Source organism: Strigops habroptila, chromosome 5 (assembly GCF_004027225.2).
Source record: "Strigops habroptila isolate Jane chromosome 5, bStrHab1.2.pri, whole genome shotgun sequence".
Classification (NCBI taxonomy): domain Eukaryota; kingdom Metazoa; phylum Chordata; class Aves; order Psittaciformes; family Psittacidae; genus Strigops; species Strigops habroptila.
In genome coordinates, this window is record NC_044281.2 from 62995927 (window position 1) to 63021655 (window position 25729).

The 25729-nt window shown below is 40.7% G+C and overlaps 1 protein-coding gene across 2 annotated transcripts in view; it reads right to left on the reverse strand.

The window, feature by feature from the left end:
- Nucleotides 1-25729, reverse strand: part of ARHGAP22 (Rho GTPase activating protein 22) — a 153177-nt gene that overhangs the window by 107521 nt on the left and 19927 nt on the right. For both annotated transcript variants that reach the window (XM_030486295.1, XM_030486294.1), the window contains exon 3: nt 19210-19297. In XM_030486295.1, the coding sequence (XP_030342155.1) occupies nt 19210-19297 (88 nt within the window). The remainder of the gene's footprint in view (nt 1-19209; nt 19298-25729) is intronic.

The following is a 25729-nucleotide window of genomic DNA, read 5'->3' on the forward strand; positions in this document are numbered from 1 at the left end:
GGGAATTAAATGGTCCCAAAGGAAAACAGTGGATATTCATTTACTGCAATAACTATCACCATATATTTAAGAGAATAATCTTCAGCTGCATTCATGGCAAGAAGGAGGCAGAGCCTCTAATGTCCTTATCACACGGACATAACGTGACATTACTGAGAGCATCACTACATTAAATGGAGTTAAAGAGCACTCAGCCCTTCCCTCGCTTTTGCTCTGAATGGCAATAATAATTATAGTGAAGTTCAGCAATAAAATAAGCCAATATTGACAGCTTTTAGAGTCACCTGCATATGTATGATCCACCACGCTTTCAATTTCACAAGACAATAAAAATTTCATCCAAAACAAATCAGTTCAACACTGGTTCATAAAACAAGAAAAAAGGATGATTCATTTAAGAAAAATCTTCACTGTATTGGTGACTTTGATATATGCTTCTGTCAGAGTTTTGACAGTAAAAGACTTGGGAATACACCCAGGAAACACAAAGCCATGGAAGGAAAAAAAAACAAAAAAAACCAAACCCAAACCAAACCATTTCTCTGCAACTGAAGAGATTTTCATTGATAATTCCACCAGAAGAAGTGGGAGTGGGAATATTGAAATAATTCACCAGTTAGATGTATGGGATTAAGTACAGAGACTTAATCTCTAGTGAAATACTATAACCACTATCACTTTCATAAAACCTCCTTTATGAGCTGAAAAATCCATATAAGCAATGCAAACTAGGACACACATGCTGTACGTACCTTCAGTGCTCTTTGCAGATCATTTGTCATTTTAACTTTAGAGGGCACAAATTCTGTTTCTTATAACTTATGCTAACACGTGTCTTTTGAGAAACACACTGCCAACTCCGAATAGTGCCAGACACAAGCAAGCAGCTTGCAACATTAGTACAACACCCCTCACCCCCATTCCCCCTTATTTTTGTGCGTGGAAGGGTGGCATAAGGCAGGGGCAGCAAAGGGAAAAACACAATCCAAAAATCACACCAAACCATTTTAAGATAGCTGGGCAATGTTCGGGAGGTGTAGAAGCCAGATCTGTCATCCCATGGGAGATTCAAGAGTCTTCAATGGCTAAACTTCATTTAGTTTCTTTTGAGTGCAGTCAGGCCCAGACAGATCATCTCGGAAGCCAACCAATGAAGGCAAGAGTGCAGAACTGCCACTCAGAACTCTGTCTAAATATAAAGGCAACCCTAGAAACTCTCATCCTGTACCCTAATGCGTTGATTGTCTGATACAGATAAAAAAGTCTGCTCCTGAAGGGTTTAAGGTTCAACTCAGCACAGCATTACAGAGATAGCCAAACCTGTCTGGATCAAACAAAATTAATTGAGAATTTGTATTTTTTAATATTGCATAGTTTATTTATATTTACACACACTGAAAATTTCAAGTAGGTATTAGCCTACTCCTACAATTTCTGCAATTCTTGACAATTTAACCTTTTAGATCTATGGTTAATTTTGCATATCTCCTTAAACTGCACATATCAACTTCAGAATAAGGTTTACAAAATCAGAAGCAGAGTTCAATGCCTAGATCTTGATTTCAAGTACTAAAAAATTAGGCTTATCATGGGCTGCATCAAAAGGAGTGTGAACAAGCAGGTTGAGGGAGATTATTGTGCCCCTCTACTCCACTCTTGTAAGAGCCCACCTGCAGTCCTGTGTTCAGCTCTGGCATCACCAACACAAGAGGGAAGTCCAAAGGAGGCCACAAAGATGATCAGAGGACTGGAGCACCTCTCCTATGAAAACAGGCTGAGAAAGTTGGGCTTCTTCAGCCTAGAGAAGACTCTCATAGCAGCCTTTCAGTACCTAAAAGGGACCTACAAGAAAGCTGGAGAAGGACCTTTAACGAGGGCATGTAGTCATAGGACAAGAGGTAATAGCTTTAAACTGAAAGAGGGTAGATTTAGATTAGACATAAGGAAAAATTTCTTGATTGTCAGGGTGCTGAGGCGCTGGCACAGCTTGCCCAGAGAAGCAGTGGCTGTCCCATCCCTGGCAGTGTTCAAGGCCAGGTTGGATGGGGCTTAGAGCAACTTTGCCTAGCAGAAGGTGTCTTTGCCCATGGCAGGGGGATTGGAACTAGATGATCTTTAAGCTCTCAGCTTCACCATCTGAAATTCTTGACTTAAACTTTACACTCCCTCCCCCCATTTCTTAAGAAATACGATAGTGTGTTGGCTGCCACTGAAAAGGAAAGCTGGCTGCTAAATACTGCTGCATGAATAATGAACTTTCCTATTTAAGGACCAAGCTGAAGATCTGGAAACCAGACGTAAAGATTTCACTTTTAGTTAAGCCAACCACTTATATTGAGTGGAAGCGGGGGTGGGGTGGGGGACTAGGGTAGGGGGAGAGAGAAATTACAAAATTCAGGTTTAAAAAAAAAAAAAAAAAAAAGGAAAGAAAAAATAGCATATTCCCCTCTCTCCCTTATTTCAAGGATTAATTCCAGATGTGACAGCTCACTGATGGCTGAGGTTATTTATTTTTCATTTTCTTACTAGGAGATACATGGTTTTTGTGAATCCCAAATGCGTCAGTGTTGCATCTCTAGAGTTGGGTAAATGTTGCTTTTCAAACTTTAAAACACAAGGCAAGGATTACTAAGTTTGGGGTTTCCCTCCAACCCTCCGGCAAAAGGCACAAACTTGTCTGAAGAACACAAATGTTGGCAAAACCTTGAATCGCTAATATAGAAACAGGTGAACTGTGCTTCATAGAGAACAGACCTGAGTCACCTAGCACAAAACAGATGCACTTGTGAGAAGTTGACAATTTGCATGAATACCCACATTCAAAATCCAGGAGAACAGATTAGAATTTTCACATTTGGCCAACAAAATCTTGTTTTGGCTAATATGCAAAGTTATTTATACTATGTGTTTCCCCCTATCATTCCAAAAATCTACAAGTCAAGAAGCTGGTAAACTATAGATTTCCTTTTCAAAAATTAGAGTCTTTCTAAAATGGCAAACTTGCTTTTTATGAGAAGTCGGATTCAACCTCGATTATTCCCTTATTTGATTACCAAAATACACGGTGAGGCTCATGTAAAGGTGGCTTGCCAGGCCACAGTAGGAACACCTTATGACTATCCACAGAATTCCTAATAAACATTGGATTTTGGGAAGAAAAGAGAAAATTCTGGCAGTGTAATAACACAGGCAGAAGAGTACCTTACAGTCAGTCTCAGTTCATATACCTCTAAATACTGTAACTCCCTTAAAGACCAACTTAATCTCTTATAAAAGCCTGAAACTAGAAAGCAAGTTTTCTGGGCTAGTATTTAGTAATAAAGTGACATGCTGCCTCCCAGAAGGCTTCTTTCTTGTGAGATCAGAGAAATCCAAGCCCCTGTCTTCATCATCCCCTGCCTCCAAAAGCTCAGCCCTCCAAATACACACTTTTAATGTCTTTATTATAAACTGTGAAGGAAATGTTTTTGCAAACTCCAGTTCTGCAGGCTGGTAAGACTCTGAAAAATAACCTGCTGAGAGAAGAATCAGACAGCTTAAAGGAACAGTTTATAGTTCATCTATTGCTCATGGAAGACATTGGCACAGAAGAACATGAGTTAGATGTAGCTATATCACTAAACTGTATGAGATGTAGGTACTGCACGGAAGTACACATTTTGTATTCACACATTGCCTTCTCCCAAGTGATATGACAGTGCATTCCCATTAGCCAGGCCAGGCTGGGCTTATAATAGGGCACAATTATATTAAGAAAGGGATTATGAGTTAAAAAAAAAAAAAAAACCACAAAAAAAACCCACAAAACAAAACCAGAAACAAAAAAAAAAAAACCAACCCAACAAAAAAACCCCACAACCAAAACCAACCCCCCCCCCAAAAAAAAAAAACAAACACAAAAAAACCCCACAAAACACCACCACACACACTCCTCCCCTCCAAACTCACAACATTTTAAAACACAAGATCAAAAGTCACTGAACTATTCAGTCAGGAACAGTATTTCAGAGCACACTACCTTGTCCTATTAAACAGTTTCTAGTCCAGAAAGAATCACAAGATCGTAAATTTACAAAATGTTATTCTGATTTGACTAGGTCTATTTCTTCCCCTTTTCCCTCAAAACACTGTAATTCCAAGAGAATTTCAACACCTGCAATCATACCTTCTGACACTCAGCTGACAATAATTTGCACTGGCACTTTGACATTTTTTACATAGCACTGACCATATTTTGAAAGAGATTCCAAAGTGCCCACCTTCTTTATTCCTTCCATTCAAATAACGACACTGCAACCCAAACCGCTTGTTGAAATAAAAAAGGAATCCCACGAATTCTAATGGACCATCTGTTGTACAAAAAAAGCTCACAGCTTCCTAAACATATTCAATCAGAAGAATTTTAGATACAAACATCAACAAATAAAGCAAGCTTAATTGTAAATTTAGATATATCTTTAGACATACTGTGCTAGAGAGTAAATCCCCAGGTCTTTGCTTCAGGGGTATTAGTATGCTTTTAGAGTTCTGGCATTAAAGTATTGCGGAAACAGGAAAAAAATCCCTGAATAGTCATCCTTACCCATGGGCCAAGTCCCTTTAAAATGAATCTTTTGCATCTGGTCCTGGCAAGGCTGATGTCCTTAATGTTACATTTTTGTTGGTAGAATCATAGAATAGTTAGGGTTGGAAAGGACCTTAAGATCATCTAGTTCCACCCCCTCCATGTCCCTGCCATGGACAGGAACACCTTGCACTAAACACTGCCTCGCATGAAAGGCAATGCATTCCCTGATTAAAGAGGAGTACTAGGACAGCTCTTACTGCCATGCTTTCATTTCTTCCAGCAGCAGGTGAGCACACTGACATCAGCAACTCTTACCTGACACCACACACTATTTCTCATCAGTGGCCATGCATCCACACACTTCACACCAACTTATAGCCCAAAGGGAAGATCAGCTGAGCACATAGATGATAAGCAGCACAGTTTTACTTCAAATATCTGAAAGCATCTTATTCCCCAACAGCACTTTCAACTGCTGTAAAAACAAGAACTCTTTCCTTTCTGTGTACACAGATCCTAGTGTACACAGAAAGATGACAGCCTACTATTAACATACGCAAGTTTTTACACTTACTAACTTCAAAGAACCATTGATTCTAGAAGAGAAAGCATGATCCACTTCGTCTCAGAGACACACACAACTCTTTGCTGATTGCAGAATCTAAAGGTAATGGCAAGAAGATCTGAGGTGGACAGAAAATAACTGGATTCCTACAGCCTGGGATGCCTTGGCAGAGGTGGTTAAGAAACAACTCCTTATGTGTAGCTTAATCATATTTTCATTTAAGCTACTGAGACCAAAGCAGAACAAATGAAGGCAGAACTGCGCTTTCCAAGAGGAAATAGTTGTGACCTCATAGCATCAAGAGGTGAGGACACTGAATTCCCTCTCACTGCTCGTCCCCAATCCCTATGTATTCCCTGCAGTCACCTTACAGACCCACAGCCATATTTACAACACCTTTCACAGGCTCCCACCAGCTTCAGAACAGGAGCTCAGAAGGGAATATTTCTCTTACCAAGCACAATCATAGGTATGATATTCCCATTTGTACTAATTTTCTCTATTTTCTGCTGTAAAGTGTTCAGGTCACAGGTATAACTAAAGGTAGGACACCTCCTTTCATGTTCTGCAACACCAGACAATGATGATCCATGTTCAAAACCTATGGGAACAGAAATAAGTTGCTGAACCGTGGTCCGTCCATTCAAAACAACCACAAGAAATTAGTCTGGAAAAGCTCTTCTGCTGAACCCTCCCAGAAGGCATCATTTTGATTCTCCGATTCACATACAAACCACATGGTCTCAAGGCAGAGCCTTTACAGCCTCTGTGGAGTGGGAGAATTCTCACACTCATGTAGCTGGAAGGCTGCTAATCTCTCCTTAACAGAAATATGAATGTCTACAAAGTAATCTTAATCTGTGTTACACTAGTATGCCAGTACAGGCTTTCTTTTCACATAATTATACCAGTGCAGCATTCTTAGTGTAGACAAGAACCTTCATCTCCCAGGTTAGCGGCTGCCAGTGTGCTGGTAAATCCTATTAAAATCCACAACTCCAAACACAGGGAAGCAACAGTTTGTGCACTTATCCTTCAATGCAAAGAATATATGGCTGGTTATAACAGTCTTTTCTCATGGCCTCAGAGACACTCCCTTTTAACACTGTATACTTCTGATTTCACAGCTCTTTCTTTTGTTATCTCAAATTCCTCCTACCCCTTCCCCCAAGTTTTCATAAGTGTCAGACAGCTAGTGATTAAGAGCAAATCCCAGAACTAACAACGTTTCATGAGTTCAGCATGATATATAGCATCTTTGGTACCACATGGAGGAATAGATATCAACATCTTAAGCGGATTTCAGTTAGATGAGAAATGGTTTATGGATTGTCAAATGCACTACCTAATCCTGCAGTTATAAACACATCGATCTCCTCTGACTGAGATTAAAAGCCAGACTTTGAAAGAATGTGTACACACTGGGCTGTGCACCTGCCAGAACAGAAAGAGAAGACACAAACTCAGAGAAAGTTAATATTTGCCTGTTAAAAGGAAGAGTTCTCTAATTACAAGTGACTTGAACTGTGTCTTCCTAATGGAAGAAATCATATCTATTTCCATTAGAGTGCTTGCAGAAAATGAGGAAGACTTGAAGGAAATGAGGAAGACTAAGCTTATCAGAATGTGCTACACTAGACAGAACATAGTCCTGATCCCAGCTGCCTCACTGCTTTTATACAACAGCACCTGTGCACAGTGATGGGTACTGGTGAGACGCTGTGAAGCTTATGTCAAACTTTATTCCCATAAGTCACTGGAATGCCACCAAGTTCAACACAGAATAGCCATGCTGCTGCAGTTGTTCTCAGCACTTGCTATGCCAAGCACCTCTTAAAATCTTCTTGAAAGTAAGATAGAAAACTGCAAAATACAGCTTTTTCAGGTGCCTGTAGTGATAAGAAGTATTTTCAAGATCTGGTATAGAATCACATTATATGACTCTGGTATGCTACACCTGTTAAGAAATTGACTGCAAGATAACAAAACCAGTACCATTTCTATCATCATTATCATAAACACAGAACTTATATTCTTTACTGGCATAGCTCAGGTCTATTAATGCAGTGCAATGTAAAATTTAAAATGGTGTTATATCCTCTATATTACAGAGGATACATCTAGGCATACTCATGCATGCTCTATAGGGAAGCTATGTCCAGGTAATTAGCACAGAGAGTTAAAACTATTCACAGAAAAGGATAAATAAAATGTAATATAAGTCAACAGAAAAGTGAAATACAGCCATGCTGGTTAATAACTAGGTATCAATCAAAACTGTCATATTGCCATGATACCTCCCTCTTTAAACCAAAAGTTTAACCAGATCAACAGGCTGTGTTCAAGTTACTTGAATTCAGTGGAATTAACTTCTCTACAAAGCATAAAGCCATTAGGAAGGAGGAATTTCTCCCAGTGTCCTGAAACGTGTGTAAATCCAATATCCAAACATCTACAAGATCCTATCTGTTCAAAAAGCTTGTATCACAAAAAATCCCACACATTCTGAACATGCCAAGGATTCCATCCCCTGCTTAATAAATTTCTTTGAACAACCAGAACTGATGGAAAAAGACTAATATTCTAATGATGTATTAAAACACACAAAATTAATTCCTTAGTTTGCCACTCTACAGGGACACTCTGAAGTAATAAAATTGCATGTGTTTCATTTTTCATGTGATTAGTGGCAGCACTTATCTTGGTTATACCAGGCAAACTCAACTGCTCTGCTTGTTTCATGTTTTACCATTTTTCATGTTGCACTAGTTCTTCAGAGCCTGCATTTTTAACAACCCAGGTGCCAGAGTAATTTGTTTCTCCTGCAGAAACTTGCATCTTTTAAAATCTGTTCATAAACATTAAGCCCAATAGGGAACCATGTGATGACCTAGTCTAAGCTCCTTCATAACACAGGAGAATCTTACAAGCAAGTTCACAGGCATATATTTTGTGAGCAACCAAGTTGATAGGAGCCTACCCAGGGGTAGGGCTATGTACAGGCATGTGCGTAGGATAAGAATCTGAAAATCATTAAAAAAAGCAAGCATATAAGTCACTTCAACACCCAGGCTTCCTCCCCCACTCATCATACGTAATCAGTACTTTGGAAATACTTCAAGTAGCATACTAAGGCTGAAGAAAGCTTTTACAATGTAGCATTAAGCTCCTGTTACTTTACACCATGACGACTTCTTTAACAAAGTATAAATCTTAAGTGTTATGCCCTAGGCAATACATCTTTGCTGTACTTCCTCCCCCACCCTGTGAAGTTCAGAAAGCCTAGTGCAAGCTGGTTCTCACTGACAGCACACTAGTTATCCCTCAAGCATTTCAGACAAACACAGAGTGAGTTTTGCCTGCGAATGCTCACAGCTGTTTGACAGTGGGCCAGCTGCCACTTCAAACTGGCATTAGTGCATCATTCAAAGACACAGTTTCATAAACACCCCAGATAGCAGTTTCCCAATTATAACTCCTTTTGGATGCTGGAGCTGCACATTATCGGCTTTGCCTCCCCCTTCCCCCATACACTTTTATGTGAGCTCTGTGAAGAGGAAATGTGCTTTATTTTTCTTACCTTTGCTCCTCAGAATGACTTCCAGCTGGTATTTTCAAGTCAAGATGTTACACTGAGTAGTTAAGCTACCAGCACTAACAGGTACCTTAATAGCATCGGCAGTGATGCCTTAAGGACTGTCAGTACATAGCATAAGGATGATGTTTCCTTCTCTCCCCTTTAGATAAGGATTATATTTAAAAGTGTCAAAACTCCCTTCTGGAGCAGTCTAAGTAGCAAACATTTCAGTCCCTTTCACTTACATGGCATCCTGCATTGGCTTCTTGCCCTCTTTTCAGTGAATGAAACATGACTGATGCAGTTTCAGATTGCGTGTATGTGTGTGTTTACCTATATTCTGCGTAGCCTGCACCTACTAAACACACCATAGAAATCAAATCCACACATCTCAAAGCAGGTTGGAAGTCAGTCATTAAATGCTGCAGAATTTACAGCAGTTCTGTAGTGACAACAGCAGGTACACAAAAAATTCAGTTCCTGCTCCCTGTCCACAAATTTTACATTTGGAAACAAAGAAATGTTTTCTTTAATTTTACTATTATAAAGCATGAACTCTGCAAGCAGATACATGCATCCACTGACAGGTCCAGGATCCACAGCGTATTGAAATAAAAATAAAAAAATAAAAAAACCAAAACCAAAAAACCCAACCAAACAACACACCACCATAAAAAAAAACCACCACCAAACAAACAAAAACCAAAAAATACCACAAAAAAAAAAAAAAAAAAAAAAAAAAAAAAATCAAAAAACCAAAAAAAAACCACTACACCAAACCAAAACAAAAAACAACCCAAACACCACCACACCACCTCAACAAACAAAGAATCATCATCCACCCAAAATTCAGCAATTTACTTCTCCTAGTATCAGAGCTAAAGAAAATGCACTCTGGAGACATGCTGACCCTTAAAAAGCTGAAGTACAGAAAATAAAGAGAAAAGCAGTCCCTGGGAACGCTGAAGGAAGAGAGTGAGCAACCCTGACTGCATATCCTCAGCTCACACAACCAATACAACCCTGCAAATTAATCTGAAATGCATTATATTTGTAATCTAACACAATTCTACCAGATCAACTAGAGACAAGAATTAACCCACTGAACCACACAAGGCATAGCAGATGAACAGGGCCCAAACCCACAAGACTTAAGAATCAACTGAGCTCAGTAAGACTGTTGAGCTGGTAAAACATGTGGAGCAGGCACCTGAGCAGTAAACTTCCTCTTAGCTCGATGTTTTCTTTCTTCATGCTGATGTTGACCTTTAATGCTTATTTTTACTACCTCTAGAATTTGCTGTGTGCTCTGAACTACATTGCCACGTATCATGTTTTATTTTATTTTACTTCATCATGCTAACCTACTTGAGTAATTTTTTAGCATCAGAGATCCAGAAACATTGCATAAATCTTGAAGAGAATTCACCCATCCTTATTGCAAAATGGGAATACAGCTGCCTCTGAGGTTCAACAAAGCTTAACCTGCAGCAGCATCATCAGAGCCACAAGACAGCACTAAAGACCTGATTTTTGACAAATTAGCAAGAAATACAGGAAAGATACAATGTAAGTGATCATGCTGACAGTTTTATAAGCATATCTTATGGAACAAAGCTGTTCTTACACAGAAATGCTTAACACCCACCTCCCCCCCCACTTAATTACACATGCCCTGGGGCTTAATATATTATCCTTAAGGCAGAATACTCAATAGCAGAGCTTACCGTGGAACATCTCAGCAGGAAGAATTCAAAAATCTTACCTAATTTGCACTAAAAAGCCAATCTGATGTCATCAAGTGGTGCCTTGTGCATTCCAGCAACAACATGCCATCACCTTAGAGCCATGTTCCTATACCCAAAGGGCAGCCTCCACAAAATGTTATGCAGACATATTTGATTTTGAGGAATACAATGGGTTAAGGAAAACTACTCAAGAACAGTCAGAGATTATGTCTTAGTGATGTGCACTAGCAGAAAAAGCTATTCATGAAAGTCCTTAAGCCTCATGCTCCTTTCCCAGCAGACTTCATGCTGTTGGAATTGAAGTTGTAAAAAGCCAGCATTCTTGTTGAAAGCCAGCACATGCATTAAAGACAGCTAGGTGCTACTGATCAGGGATCAGATGCAGAGCTTCTCCTAGAGATGCAAATTCAAGGATAGCAGAACATATAGGCTGTCACAGCCAGCTTCCAGGCCTATTTTAAACTGTCCAGGGCCCCAGAGCACCAAGGGATGTTGATGGTATAACATGGAATAGATCAAATACTTCTAAAGCAACAAATACAGGATCTTGTTTATTTCATGAAGCAGGATCTTTGCTTGCCAACTGCAAACATAAGCCTTGGGCACTGCACATGCTAGAGAAAGAAACAAAACAAAACAAAGCAAAAAAGCAAGTTACTTGCTGCAGGTGCCTCCTGATGCCCTTTAAGATGTTTTAAGTTGATAACATAAGATGCGCAAAAACATTCTTAACTATCAGAGAGCCTCATAGCCCTCAGGGGGAAAGAGGAGCCTAATAACCTTTCTGTATAAAAGTCTGGATGCAATCTGAAGACCTTCACCAGCCATAAATCATCACCTTAAGTAGGCAACAGTGTGTTGGTCAAGTTGTCAAAGGATGACACCACTGGACTGAACACAACATTTTTGAAATCAATAAAGTTACATGAATCCAGAGGGCAAAATTCAGTCATTATTTTTCTACACTCTCTTTCCAGAATTATTCAGTAACATGCTACAGTCAAGTATTCAGGGAAAGTACAGATCAGATCAGTACGCAGAAGTGCTATGCTTGCAGAAGATTTGCATTATTAGTGTCTAATAATTGCATAAGGGAAACCAGGGCCCCCATGAACTTATGCAAATAATAGTAATTCAACTCAAATCCACTTATATAGCAAGCCTAGAAATATTGGCAGCTGACTGATACTTCCGTTGATGCTAATTGAAGTTGTCAAGACCCACACAGGCCACAAAAACCTATTTTTGCAGTTGGATAAAAGAATTTCAGTAGAATTAGGAAAGGGGTTACCCTGTAGAAGAAAATTAATATCTTCTGTTTTTTCTAGCAGATCCCTAAGCAGCAATGCAGTGGAAGGTTTGATCAAACTCCTACACCCCCATAAACAGATGGAAGAGGCAAATTCCAATTCATTAAAACTGTGGGATTTAAACAAATGCTCATGGCAGAGAAAAGGTACAAAACCACATGCAATACTATATTCTGCTTACAGAGCACAGTATTAGCTTAACAGGCTAGGCAATAACATTGTTAGAGAACTCTTGCTTGCTGATTTGCTCCTGAGGAGACACCAATGAACAATAAAGAGTGGCTAATTTCCTTTTACAGGACACACACTCAAGTGATTAAAGGCCACAAGCAATAGCAAGCGTCCAGGCACCAGGTGGAAAGAAACAGCACCATCTAGTGCTCAGGAGCAGACGGAGCAAGCAGAACATACAGAATAGAACAATTTTTTGGCATGGAAGTGCAGAATACACACTTCCAAGGAGACTCAGACTGCACTTACCTAGCAAGTAAAAAGACACTCTGCAGCTGGCAGAAGCTAAGCACATTTACCTGTCACTACCTTCGCGTTTAAGCAATAATAAATAACAGTTTTCAGACTGTGACTGATCAAATTGCATGCTTTCTTTTGCATTCTGGGCACTTCTTCAGGAAGACAGTTTGGAGAAGACATTTTAGGTTTCCCCCTCCTTAATAAATGGAGGATCCCTCTCATATTCCAGAAGACAGCTATCAACTTCTAGAGACATACAAATATTTGCATGCTCTGCACTGCACTCCAGACATCTAGAAGTGTTAAACACAGATCAGACGGTACCCTACATTGCAAAAGCAAGACCATCAGTCTTCTACTGCTGGTCAGTGCAGTGCCATGGACACTGTGACATAGAATCATAGAATAATCAGGGTTGGAAAGGACCTGAAGATCATCTAGTTCCAACCCCCCTGCCATGGGCAGGGACACCTCGCTCTAAACCATGTCACTCAAGGCTCTGTCCAGTCTGGCCTTGAACACCGCCAGGGATGGAGCATCCACAACTTCCTTGGGCAATCCATTCCAGTGCCTCACCACCCTCACTGTAAAGAACTTCCTCCTTATATCTAATCTAAACTTCCCCTGTTTAAGTTTGAACCCATTACCCCTTGTCCTACCACGCCAGTCCCTAAGGAAGAGTCCCTCCCCAGCATTCTTATAGGCCCCCTTCAGATACTGGAAGGCTGCTATGAGGTCTCCACACAGCCTTCTCTTTCTCCAGGCTGAAAAGCCACAACTTTCTCAGCCTATCTTCATACGGGAGGTGCTCCAGCCCCCTGATCATCCTCGTGGACCTCCTCTGGACTTGCTCCAACAGCTCCATGTCCTTTTTATGGTGAGGACACCAGAACCATACACAATACTCCAACTGAGGTCTCACGAGAGCAGAGGAGAGGGGCAGGATCACCTCCTTCGACCTGCTGGTCATGCTTCTTTTGATGCAGCCCAGGATACGGTTGGCTTTCTGGGCTGCAAGTGCACACTGAAGCCGGCTCATGTTCAGTTTCTCTTGAACCAACACCCCCAAGTCCTCCTCCACAGGGCTGCTCTGAATCTCTTCTCCACCCAACCTGTAGCTGTGCCTGGGATTGCCCCAACCCAGGTATAGGACCTTGCACTTGGCTTGGTTAAATTTCATAAGGCTGGTATCGGCCTACCTCACAAGCGTGTCAAGGTCCCTCTGGATGGCATCCCTTCCCTCCAGCGTATCAACCGAACCACACAGCTTGGTGTCATCAGCAAACTTGCTGAGGGCACACTCAATCCCACTGTCCATGTCGCTGACAAAGATGTTGAACAAGACAGGTCCCAACACCGATCCCTGAGGGGCACCCCTCGTTACAGATTTCCACTGGACATTGAGCCATTTACCACAACTCTTTGTGTGTGGCCATGGAGCCAGTTCTTTATCCACCGAGTGGTCCACCTATCAAATTGATGCCTCTCCAATCTAGAGACAAGGATGTCATGCGGTGTCGAACGCTCCACAGACCTCTCTTGCTAAGTGTTTCCACTTAGTTTCAGCAGGCTGCTGAAACTACATTGTCTCATTCTTTCTAGTAGGACTCAGAACTACTTTATTTTGCTGCCATTTCCCTAGTCAATATGCTGAGTGCCAAATCCCAGAAGCCTAAATAAAACTCAAATATCAAAATCATCACATATTCAGATATGCACTGTCAGTTACCAGCTGTAGACTTCAGGAGAAATTTTAATTACCAGTGGCAAACTCAGTTTCCTGCGGTTAGTTAGAAGTGCAATTTGCATTGAATAATGGAGAACATGGAATGATTTTTAATGCCTGAATTTCTAATTTCCCCTGCAGGTATTTTAATTACACACCATCTCTACAGGAACAGAGATAAAAAGGCCACAAAAATAACTTAATTGGTGTTGATCACCTGGGACACAGAAGCATACCGCAAAGCAGACTGCTTCACAGGCATCATTCAACCTACTGGGACAAGACAAACAAGCTGTCACTCTAGCTGCTCCATACGACACTGCCAACAATGCTGACAGACTCCCTACAGAACAAGTAGTCAACAATTACTGTCTCTGTAAGAGTTGGGACTCCCACCTTCTGATTCTGCCTTTCTTGATTTCCTACTTATTATACAGAACAAACAATGCAGTGAAATTGCTTCTACACGAACCCTACACAAAAGTTCCTGGATGAGGCATTTTACTATGCCCCAGCCTAACTTCTGGCAGAATGCAACCACTCATCCAACTTTAAAGAAGTAACTATTGAATTCAGGTCCTTCTAGTCAGGGCAAGCTGCCTATACAGAGCTCAGTCTCCGTAATTAACTGAGAAGCACACCACAGAACTCTGACCTGTAAAGCTTTCAAAATAACCTTCGACATGTCAATCAAGCATAGGCAGTTATCTTTGCTGTCTGTCTGCAAAAACCCTGAGACCACAGTTCTGAAGAGGACCGAACTGCCTCAGTAAAGAGATAGCTGGTGGCGTTACTCTACTGGAGCACAAAAAACCACTTGAAGGTGCAGTTTTCAACAAACTTAGTTGGATCAACCTGAAGTCCAACTAGTTTGAAAACTTTTTTAGTCACAAGAGCTGAAGTGAGATATGCAATTAGATATTGGTGAAGAAACCAAGAGGAAACAAGACCAACCCCTTCAGCAGCAGTTTCCAGTGAAATCAAGCTACTTATCACAAAATCACGCTCATTTTCACAGAAGACCCAGCTAAGAGATGCCACTGTTTACCTTGGCAGAAAACACTGTTGCAAGACACAGGAATTAGCTGTCATCAGTGATATGGAAACACCAAAATGTGTACCATAAGTTTTGGTCAGGAATTTTTCAGGCTTCTTAAAACCATAACAAGTCATTTTGTTGAAATAGAAAAGGCCACATTTTGTTTGGACAAGAGCATTATTCTAGAATAATTTCATAGTAAAAAAATGAAGCAAAAACATTTTTCCCAGAAAAAAAAGCAAACAACAAAACAGTAGTTACTGAGAGTACTTGCCCACTATGCAGGTGACAAATTCAGATTCCTTGTCTAAACCCAGTGGAACAGAAACTTGGATCTCCTGCATCACAGGAGAAAATATTAACCAGAATAATCCAGATACCAGGTAATCCATGGAGAATTTCTTGTTTATGTTTCTTTCTCTTCTTACTCTCCATGCAAAAATCAATTAAATCCATTCCGAAGCAGAATAGTAGGATCTTCTTAAAAGTCACCAAGTTTTCTACAAAGAAAATCTATTCTCCAGTCAGTTGGTAATCACCCTTTCCATACCTATCAAAAGATAACTTTTCACCTGCTAACTTCTGAACCTTTTTACCACTCCCTTCCATGACTCTGAAAACCTTGTTATATCAGAGAATTCTCTCTGATTCCGCAGAGAAACTTGAGCATCTCATCTCATAGTGCTGCAAAGACCAGAGAATAAAACCAAGCAGGGTATTTGCCACAGGGCATTAAAAGCAGCAGCTTCCTAAATGTCCAAGGTCTCACTTTTTAAACCATCAATACTCCTTAAGACATTCTCAGAGACCAATCCCTATGCTTCTTACACACTGCATTACCCCACTCTGAAATGCACTGTACCCCCAGGCTAACACATAGTTGCTTTGTTGCCCCTAGTAACAAGTCAGCTGCTGTTTCTTTTACCAGATTTGGGCTCCTCTCCCAAACAACATACAGTGGTTATTTCCATCCAGAAATACCAGCTGCTGTGCTATGACTACCCCAAAGAGTTAATCCTTTGCACCTAACCTCACACCTAACCTCATGATTTCACTAAAAACATTACCCCCTCTATTCGCTAATGTGCACTGGAACAGCAGAGCAATGAGCCCACAGCTTGCTCTGCCATTCTACTTTGAACTTCACTAGCTATGAGGGAAGAAAGCAGGTAGGGGTTAAAAAGAGTCCAGAAATTTACAGTTTCCCCAGAAAAGAAGATAGAGAATATCTCTGCCGACAGAGGTATTTCAGGAAGTCCTGCCAGCAGACCTAACACCAATTTGACTGTTGAACTGTTCTGCAGTCTCTCATGTCCCTAGTTCACCCTTCTTCCAGACGCACTATACAGCTTAGAAATGAACTTGATGAAACATGAATAACACACAATGCCCATCATCAGTTCTTGTTAGTCAGCAGAAAATCAATACGTGCTCGATTACAGCATAGGATGTGTTGTTACTCTAGTCCCTGTACTCTGAGGAAGCAGCTCCCACAGCAAAGCCTTATGCAGCCTGTAGCAGGGGAAAGGTGGGAAGATCCCAGCAACAGCTCTAGCAATGAGGATGCTGAAAGCCTTAGCTACTGATCATGAAACAGGGTTTTGTAGGTAACTGGTACCACAGACTTTAGAAAGCTTTGGATATTTCCTTGCTGGGAGATCTCAGCCTCTCCTCTTTGCCAAGTAAGGTAGTATTTCCATAGGACACCATGGAAACATTTCAGGAATGCTGCATTCTGTTCTTAATTTCGTTAAAGCTCTGCTGCTTATAAGCACAGTAAAATTCCATATCCATATTTACAACAGTGGAATGCACCTATATTCACAATATCCCCAACTTAGCTGACTAAATAAAAAAAAAAAAAAAAAATCTCATCACCCCAATAGAAACTATATAGTTCTAGTTTACACTGGAAAACTGAGGGACAATTAGGCAAAGATATGATCATGGCCATATATCCAACACAGGGGAAGATGAGAGGTGATGGAAAAATATTGATTTGGACACTGCAAAATTATTTGTGCTCCCCTTCCTATCTGGCATCCATTGAAGAGCTGTTCATTATATGGGTGTTCTGCAGGCTGACAACCCTGCAGAACACAGTCATTTCAGAACACATGCAAAAAAAAAAAAAACACCCCCAAAAAAACCCAAACACATTTATGCCAAAGCCTGCACAGAATAGATGTGCTGTGAACAGAACAGGGAACTCTTCAGGCCATATTCTCAAGTGACATCTGTGCTGAATCACATTCTGTATTGACTGACTATTCATAGCATTTTCAATACTTGCTACAGACATGAATGGATTTAGCTCCACAAGGTAGGAAAAGCATCTCAATTTTGCAGGCAGGACAGTGGTGCACTCAGACAGAATCATTTTTCCAGGGACATAGAGAAAAGCAATGTCAAAACCACAAGTTGAATACAGATGTCCTGGGATTCACAACTATGCTGTGAATAGCATTGCTTTCTTCCACCCTTCCAGATAGCCTTTTTCAAGTAGCCACATGGCATTGCTTTACCAGCTCCAACGAAGCAACAGCCACCTGGCAGTTCAGGACAATTCTTTTGCAGCCTACAGTAACAAAACCTGACAGGTTGGGCAAGAAGTGCTCACCTGGAACCAGAGGGCAAACTCAAGTCTGCAGGAAACTCAACCAAGCCAGTCCACGGCTCAGATAATTATTTCAGATCACTATCAGAACACATGGGATCATTCACAATCACAACCACACAAGTGCTTTCACACCCTTATGTCCACAGTCCTTTTACAACAGTATGATGCACAATCTTCAGAAAATGGTGCAGATGATGTGTCACATTCAGACACTGAATCACAATTCCTAGGAGATCGTCTACGTAAGCAACACTGTAAACCAAATGCCCTGCTGTTTGTGGGGCTCTGCCTATGAAGAAAAACAAAAAGGAGGCCTTAACAGATAGTGTCCAGTGATAAGGAAAACAAAAATAAATCTTTTCTTCCCCAAGTACCTTCCTGTCCGTCAAACAGAACACTGAGTTATTGCAAAACCCTGCCTGCTGGTATAATTGAAAACCTTTCAGCACTGCCTGCTCTTGCACTGCCTAATACTCTGTTAAGAGGGGCGTGCAAAACAGGCATTTTAAGCAAACCTGATAGGGGGTAAAAGAAAGACCCCAAAGACATGGGTAAACACACACCTGCCCCCCATAACAGTAGCATTCAACTATAAGGACTAAGTGTTCCCTGTGCTCTCCATTCAATTTAAAAATAACATGGTGGGAAAATGGTACTAAGAAGCATGAATAGGTAGTTCATGCAGGAGAAACTGGCTGTAAAACATGACTGAGCCAGTGCACTCATGTAACTTTTACCATAGCCAAATTTGTCTCCTTCCTTGTTTTCGGGGGCTCAGTCTTCAGATATTGGGAGATAGCTGTGGAAGGACTATCCTGGTTCATCTTTCTCACTCCTCTGGTCTAATACTGCTAGTTGTGCAACAGCTTTCTTCTCCGTAGATCCTACCACCTGAAACTATCTCCGAAATATCCTGCACTGAAATCTATGCACAAAGATGGTCCTCTCCCAACCACAATCAGAACTGAATAAAGTGAATACAATTAGTCCTATGCTGCAACAAGGAACTTTGCATATACCTCAGAAATACTAAGCCAGTGCACAGGACATGTTTACATGGGAGCTAAAATGATTTCAAGAATTTCACATTAAGACTGTGCTGACAGATCATTAGTTTTCCTACCTAACAAAATTTCAACCTCTTTCCCATGACAGGTCATCAATTTACTTAAGCTATCTATCCAGTAGTGAAATATTTTGAAACTCTTTTTTAATTCATCCTGAACTGGGGAGGACTAGCATATGTGAAAGAAATTACAGATACTACACACCCCTTTTCCATAAGTTCTGTGCTGTGCTTTCTGCCATCTTGGGAGATCACATAGCACTCCGGACAAGGAGTCCGCTCCAAACAGAAAAATCAAGGAGCATGATGTCTCTCGACTAATATTTTTATGAGGTACCACAGCAGCAGTTACATCCAAACTAAAGAACACCAAGTAGGTTTGTCAGTTTCCCAGTCTCTAGATAATCTGGCTAGTGTATCAAAATGTTTAGAAGTGATCAGTACAGTTCAATTATCATTAATGATAACAAAGGGGAATGAGATGATGTTATATTGAAAGCACAAGGAAATGCTGGCCTACCTGGGGCAATTTCAAAGAGATGTTTCCCTGGTTCATCAGGATTAGGTGGCAGCTCATTCACCTGATTGCCTTGCAGTAGTATCAAGCCCTGTAAGGGGGACAAACACCAGTGAAAGAGGAAAGGCTATGAAGAGGGTGGCAAAAACAACATAATAGATATAGCAAATTTAAGCCCCACTTTTCCACAGAGTCCATCTTCTTTCCACCCTTCTGAGCAAAAAAAGATTGCTCTGGGCATGCACCTGCCTCACCTGTCCTTTCTCTCACACTGGACACTTCTGCTCAAATGATCTTTCCTCTGGAATAACAATATTCTGAACATGCATAGGAGATTTGAATATTCATAGCTTATAGAACAAATACTACTCTATATCCAACAGATCTGCATCAATCACGCCTCCAGTGTCGCCATGTTAAAAAAAAAAGACCACCACCAAACAAACCACAACCAAAACCACCCCCCCCAAAAAAAAACCCACCCAAAAAACCAAACCAAAACCAGAAGCTAAAAGTTCCAGAAGCAAAATTACCCTGCCCACATTGCATATATGCCGACTGTTCAACAGTGTGGACTATTGCTGTTCCATCTACAGAATGTAAAAGCAAAAATTATGAGGAAAGAAAAAAAAAACAGAAACACTTAACTCATATTCTTTACTGAGGCCTTCAGTTTAGATATCTTTGGTTTTGCTTTAAGGAAATTGTGTATTTACATTTTTATCTCAATTTTGTTTCCTTGCATTTAAAATTAAAACTCTGTCCTTCACGTAGCAGCAAGAGATGGGGTTGGATGTTCTGTTTCACATTGTAAATTTGTTTATAAGGCATTTGACATACATAGATTTGAAATGGAAAAAAAGCCTGAATGACAACAGCAGGGGCAGCTCAGAAGAGCGCCAGAGATATTCAGCCAAACTCTGCAAGGAGCCAAAGCCAGCACCTGCTAGCTCCATAAACCATCCTAGAGGGGAAGAGTGAACATTATATATTTTTGTGTGCATGCTGTCCACATAACTTAACAACTGCCTGATGCTGGTAGCTAGAGTGAATTGTGAGCAAAGCATGCTGAAACAGTGAAAGACTATTAAATACTCCTGTCTCTATGCTACTCAGACCAGAAATTTGTTGTTCACCATGAAACACAATAAGGAAAAAACATAGAAGATAGAATTTAAAAGAAAAGGAAAAGGAAAAAGGGAATAAAAAAAAGATACCAAACAAAGCTCCACATGCTATCCAGCAGTACCTTCCCCTTTGCCCCATCCTGCAATAGGCTGTGCAGCCCAAAACACAGCTAAGTGTCCTGCAGACCCACTGGGCAGACATTTATCTTCTTTCCTGCAGCAGCCCCTGCTAAATGTAGATGTTGCAACTTGCACAGCTGCTGTCCTTCAGGAGAGAGGAAGGAGAAGGGTTAGACCTGAATGACATTCTTCTTACTTCCTCTCCCTATACTGCAGGAAACAAGGAGCATTGCCCACCAGAATTCCAGAGCAGAGCAGCTATGTGATCAGCTGGGGAGTGGGTAAAGGGCTGAGATAGAAGAGGATGGGGCAGATGGGCAGAGAAGTACCTGTCTGCACTGTAACCTCCAATGAACTCCCAGCTTCTAAGTAAGATCAGATCAATCATGGAACAGGAATTCCTAAAAGGATTAAGTTTTGCTGTCCTCATAACTCTGACACCTTATCTAAAAGGACAAAACACTTCCGATATCAGCATCCTGAAAAATTGAAGTAATACCATCAATTACTACCATACATAAACTGCCTTCACCCACAAAGCAAAGAGCAAAATTCCCAAGCAAATTAAAGCCCTATGCACACTGCAACTCATGAGATTCATGAAAAATTGAGGTAGTGTCAGGGAATATTATGTCAGCCAGGAACAAGGACCAAAACAGTGATCAAGTGAACACAGCATGATTTTCAAAGACAAGACCCCGAGTTTTGCTTCTACCCAAAGCTTAGGATTTTTTGACAAGGAGCAGTTCTCCTTTGACAAAGCAGTTCTCTGAAACAAGAATTCTTTAATTGCATATGCTGAGGCCCATGCTCTAAGCAAAACTAACCAGTCTCAAAGTGGGTAGTACCTACAAGCCAGCACAAAACAAAAATTAGGTCTTCCTTATCCGATAAAGCAAGCATAAATCCCCGTTTGAAACTTACATAAACCTCACATTTATAATCAAGCAGAACTCAGGGCAACAGAAACTAAGCAAATGGAGTTTCTCCAGGGCTTGATGCACCACATGGTGGGATGTCGCCTGCCATCCTGTCCAACTGTCCCTCCTTGTCTCCTTCAATGAGATAAACCTTTGGTACATGAGCACTTTAACCAGCTTTGATGAAACAGAAGAAGAGGAAGATCACCATGTAGCATAGCTCATTTAAAATAAAAGAAAAACAAACAGAAAAACAAACCACAGACATGGAACAGTGGAAGGAATGCAGGACTTGCTGCAGCCACAGTTGCAATGGGGACTGTTCACAAGCATAGCTATTTTGTCCTCACCAGTGTGCACCTCATTCAGCTTGCAATGAGATTGCAGCAAGTTGAGCTGGTAGCATAACAACTGGAAGAAGAGTAGGGAAATAAGAAAATGAGAAGAATGATTTTTCAGAAAGGAAAACTGAGGGATGCTTATTCTACGTATGAAAACATGAGAAGTCTGCAACCTAGGTTCATCTCTGGAAAGTATTTTTAGGTCATAGGTGTATAGATAGCAAAGATCTTCCAAACACCTCCTTGAACATTTCTCTCCGCACATGGTAGTGGATTGTGCTGGCTCTTTTATCCTGTCCTTTTAGGGGACAGGACACTTCTCCAGAGGGTATCATAGTATCTAGCTCACAGCTGTCCAATCTGTTTGGCACACTGTGGAGAACTCTAAATAAACAAGCTGAAAAGATAGAAAAACACCCAATTCATATTACCAGGGAGGGTGTATCAATTCTGACAGTTGCTGTCACCGGTAGAAAGACATTACTAAATTTAAATAGATTGATGCATCCTTGTCCAGCAGCCATTCAGACTGCATTAACAATCTTGCTTAGGAAATAAATTAATGATGGATTAAATCAGTTTAAATTCTCCAAGGTCTAACTTGATATATGCCAAAGCATGCCCCAGAAACAAACTTCAGTTCATGACTAAGTTATTCCTCCCTCCCTCAGGCTTCGGGGGCCCAAGATGGCTGAACAGCTCAAGGGACAGGCAATAGGTTACAGACCTTCCAGTAAGCTGGAGATTCAAATCCGATTTTTGATGACAGAATCACCTTGCCCCCTTTCAGGGCATTGGCGCTGTGAGGGAAAATCTTAAGAGGACAGGTGTTCATACCTTAAAGGGATTACTGTAGGCCTCCCTACCAAGGCCAATTGAGAAGCTCTTCACTGAACCAGGCTCTGGAGAGCCAGGGTTTGGAAAAGAAAAGCTGTGACACAGGAAACATAAATAGAAAGCTTCCTTTTCTTGACTGAGTCCCTGAACAAACACAGCTGGTGCCAGAACACTGGTCACCCTAATTCTTATACCATCACCTTTAACACAGCACATCAGACACTGTTACAAATGCTTATAAGATGAGAGATGGAGAATAGTGGGGCTCAAATCTACTCTCAGGTATGCATTTCTGAATCCCAAGCCAAGGATGATGAACTAACTACATGAATCTCTTCATTTTAGCTGAACATGGAACAAGATTTCTACAGCAGCTTTCTGACCCCAAATCCCAAGGACTGAAGACCCCAAACTAAGCAATAACCAGACTTAGCCATAGTCTCAGATGATGGAAAAGTTGGAATTCAAATTGCCTCTTAGGGGTCTATCCTCAGCCTGCTTACAACTCAACTGATCTTCACAGAACAATTAACTGATAAACTGAATTAATCATTGTCTTAGATCCTCATGTCTCAGGCCAGGAACAGAGAGCAAAATAACTTAAGGAAGCCTAAGCTCAGAGCAATATTAACATTCTGCTTACCTTTTCCAAAAGAAAGGAAAAATTGAATGCAGGTGCTGAGAGAAAATAACAACTCTCACCTTAACATTCATCTCCCCTGTGTTCTTGATACCCTCATATTTCCCTGTCAAAAAAAAAAAAGGCCAAAAATCCCCCCAAATACTAAACACCCCCTCCCCCAAGAAATCCACAACAAAACCAAACAGAAAAAACCCACCACAAAACCATATACAACCAAACCTTTACTTTCCCAAGCAGTATTCCACCTGAATTTACCTGACAGACCATTTTTGTCACAGCACAATTTGGGGGGGGGGGGGGGGGGGATTGAAAAGTTTCTAACATTACTGGAACTAGATTTTGTTTGGGGGAACATTTTGTGAATAGTAGACCATAAAAACTTCTAGAGTCAATACTGGGAAATTAAGAGAAGACTTCTGAACACATGTTAGAAACCTCTAAGCAAAAGGTATAACATTTCTGTTTTGTGGAGGGCTTTTTTTTTTTTTTTTTTTTTTTTTTTTGTGGTGTTTGTCTTTTTTCTTTCAGTCAAGCTGTACCTACAAATCTGCCTGCATATTGCTCATGGAGTAGATGGAACAACAAAGTCTGGTTATTTCAAAGATTTTCCAGGTACTGGCTGTCTTTTTCAGCCAAAAAAAACCCTCTTCATTAGAAGCTAATAATCTCCACAATGATTTGGAGGATGAAATTGCAGTCTGTTTCATATGTAAGTATAGTTTTGCTCCTTCACCTTGCAAAGTACACCCTAGATTGGAAAGAGAAAGCATATAGCCATGAGGTAGATTTTACTGACAAGAAGTGTTCAGAAAACCTGTGGATATTCTGAGAGACAGAGATGTGCAGGCTCACACAGACCCTCTTGGAGGAGAGGGAGAAATGTCAAAATGGCCTGTTATTATGAGATGTTGCCTAACCATCCAGTTAATTTCCATTACCAGCCTCGAGGGTCACAGCTGTCTTCCTAAGCCATGTGGCCCATTGTCCTTTCGTTCCAGAAAATCCCAACAAATAGCCATCTATAGGTTCCAAAAATAAATCTCACCTGTGGAATACATGCAGTCCTAGTCAAAGTCAGATATGAATCCTAATTTGCAACTGTTAGAATAGTCAGAACATAGTCCTGCATCATCCTATACAAAATGGTTTCCCCCAGTGATAAATGTGTGGCAACCCTGTTCCCAAAAATGGACAGGGTTAAAGAAACTCTTTCCAACATGACTATCTGAGGCAGCTCCTTCCTCATCATTTTCACTATACAATTCAGAAGTGCCCAGCTCTCCCCCATGTATTGCCTAGGAAGATAAGGTACTTGTGTTAAAAATGCAAAATCCAATTGTTGCTTGCAGAGTCCTGAGCAACAACAGGTACATCATCAAGTTCAAGTCTTTCTAGCCTTTACACAGCAGGTTATCCCTAATGATGGATCAAATCCCTGATTAGGTAAGTGCAAGACGCAGCTAACATCCTCATGCATTTACCATGCATGTGTCAGGCTCACAGGGGAAAACTCATTTCCGTTCTCACTCTACATTGAAATTTAGGTGTAGCAGTTAAGCACACAGCTGTATCAAGTAGTTTAATAATAGACTATAACAAGTGTGTGGATGGTGATGATATTACACAGGCTGTCTGTCACTCTGTAATGCTTGTACTGACTCATCAGGAGGCAGCAGTACAGGGACATTATCTAGCTTATTCAATTATATTCCCTCTGTTCAATCACTCTGGTTAGAGGCCTGACAGTCAAAACAATGTCTACATGAAATATGCTGCATAATATACTACATCAGCTAGGAAAGACCTTAGCTCAGATGCTGCAAGAATATTTTACAAGCGTGTTGAAGAATTTGAAGAAGAAATTCTTCACCTCAACTGTAAGCTTTATCCCATCCTGCAGCACACCTCCTCCCCACAAGTGCTCTAGATGCAGAATGGTCAGAGAAGCAGAAATTAATCCTGAATCTAGTGCCAAGTCCAGACTGCCAATTACAATGCTCTCAGCTCTGCATTCCCCTAGGTACAGCAGCACTGTCCTTTTTTTATAAGTTGATCTAGGGAACCACTTTTAATTGTAAAAAGTTGTTAAAAAATTAATTAATACTTGGTTTAAGACATACTTTTGCAATATTCACTTTATTAAAAAGTGTTTAAAATATTCACCACCAGAAAGTAGCAAGTTAAACATGTTACATTCCCATGGGAATGTTGCATGGTGTGTATTACCCTTTATCACCAAACTGTCCTACAGCTAAATCGGCACATAGGAGATTCTAATCAATTAAATCTTTTGCAAGAATAAATGTACTTTGGAAAGCTTTCCCGCACACATTCGTTGTCCCATGGACAAGCTGATACAGTTGATCTAAACTTATCACTTTAAGTAGCCCTATTTTGGTTCAATTTACTCAATTATCCTTTAGTGTTTGCTACTAAATTGTCTAAACACTAGCCAACCTCTTCTCTCATTGCTAGCTTTTAGTAATTCTGACACATTCTTTCCTCTGTCTGTTTTCTAATTTGGGATGGTTCTAT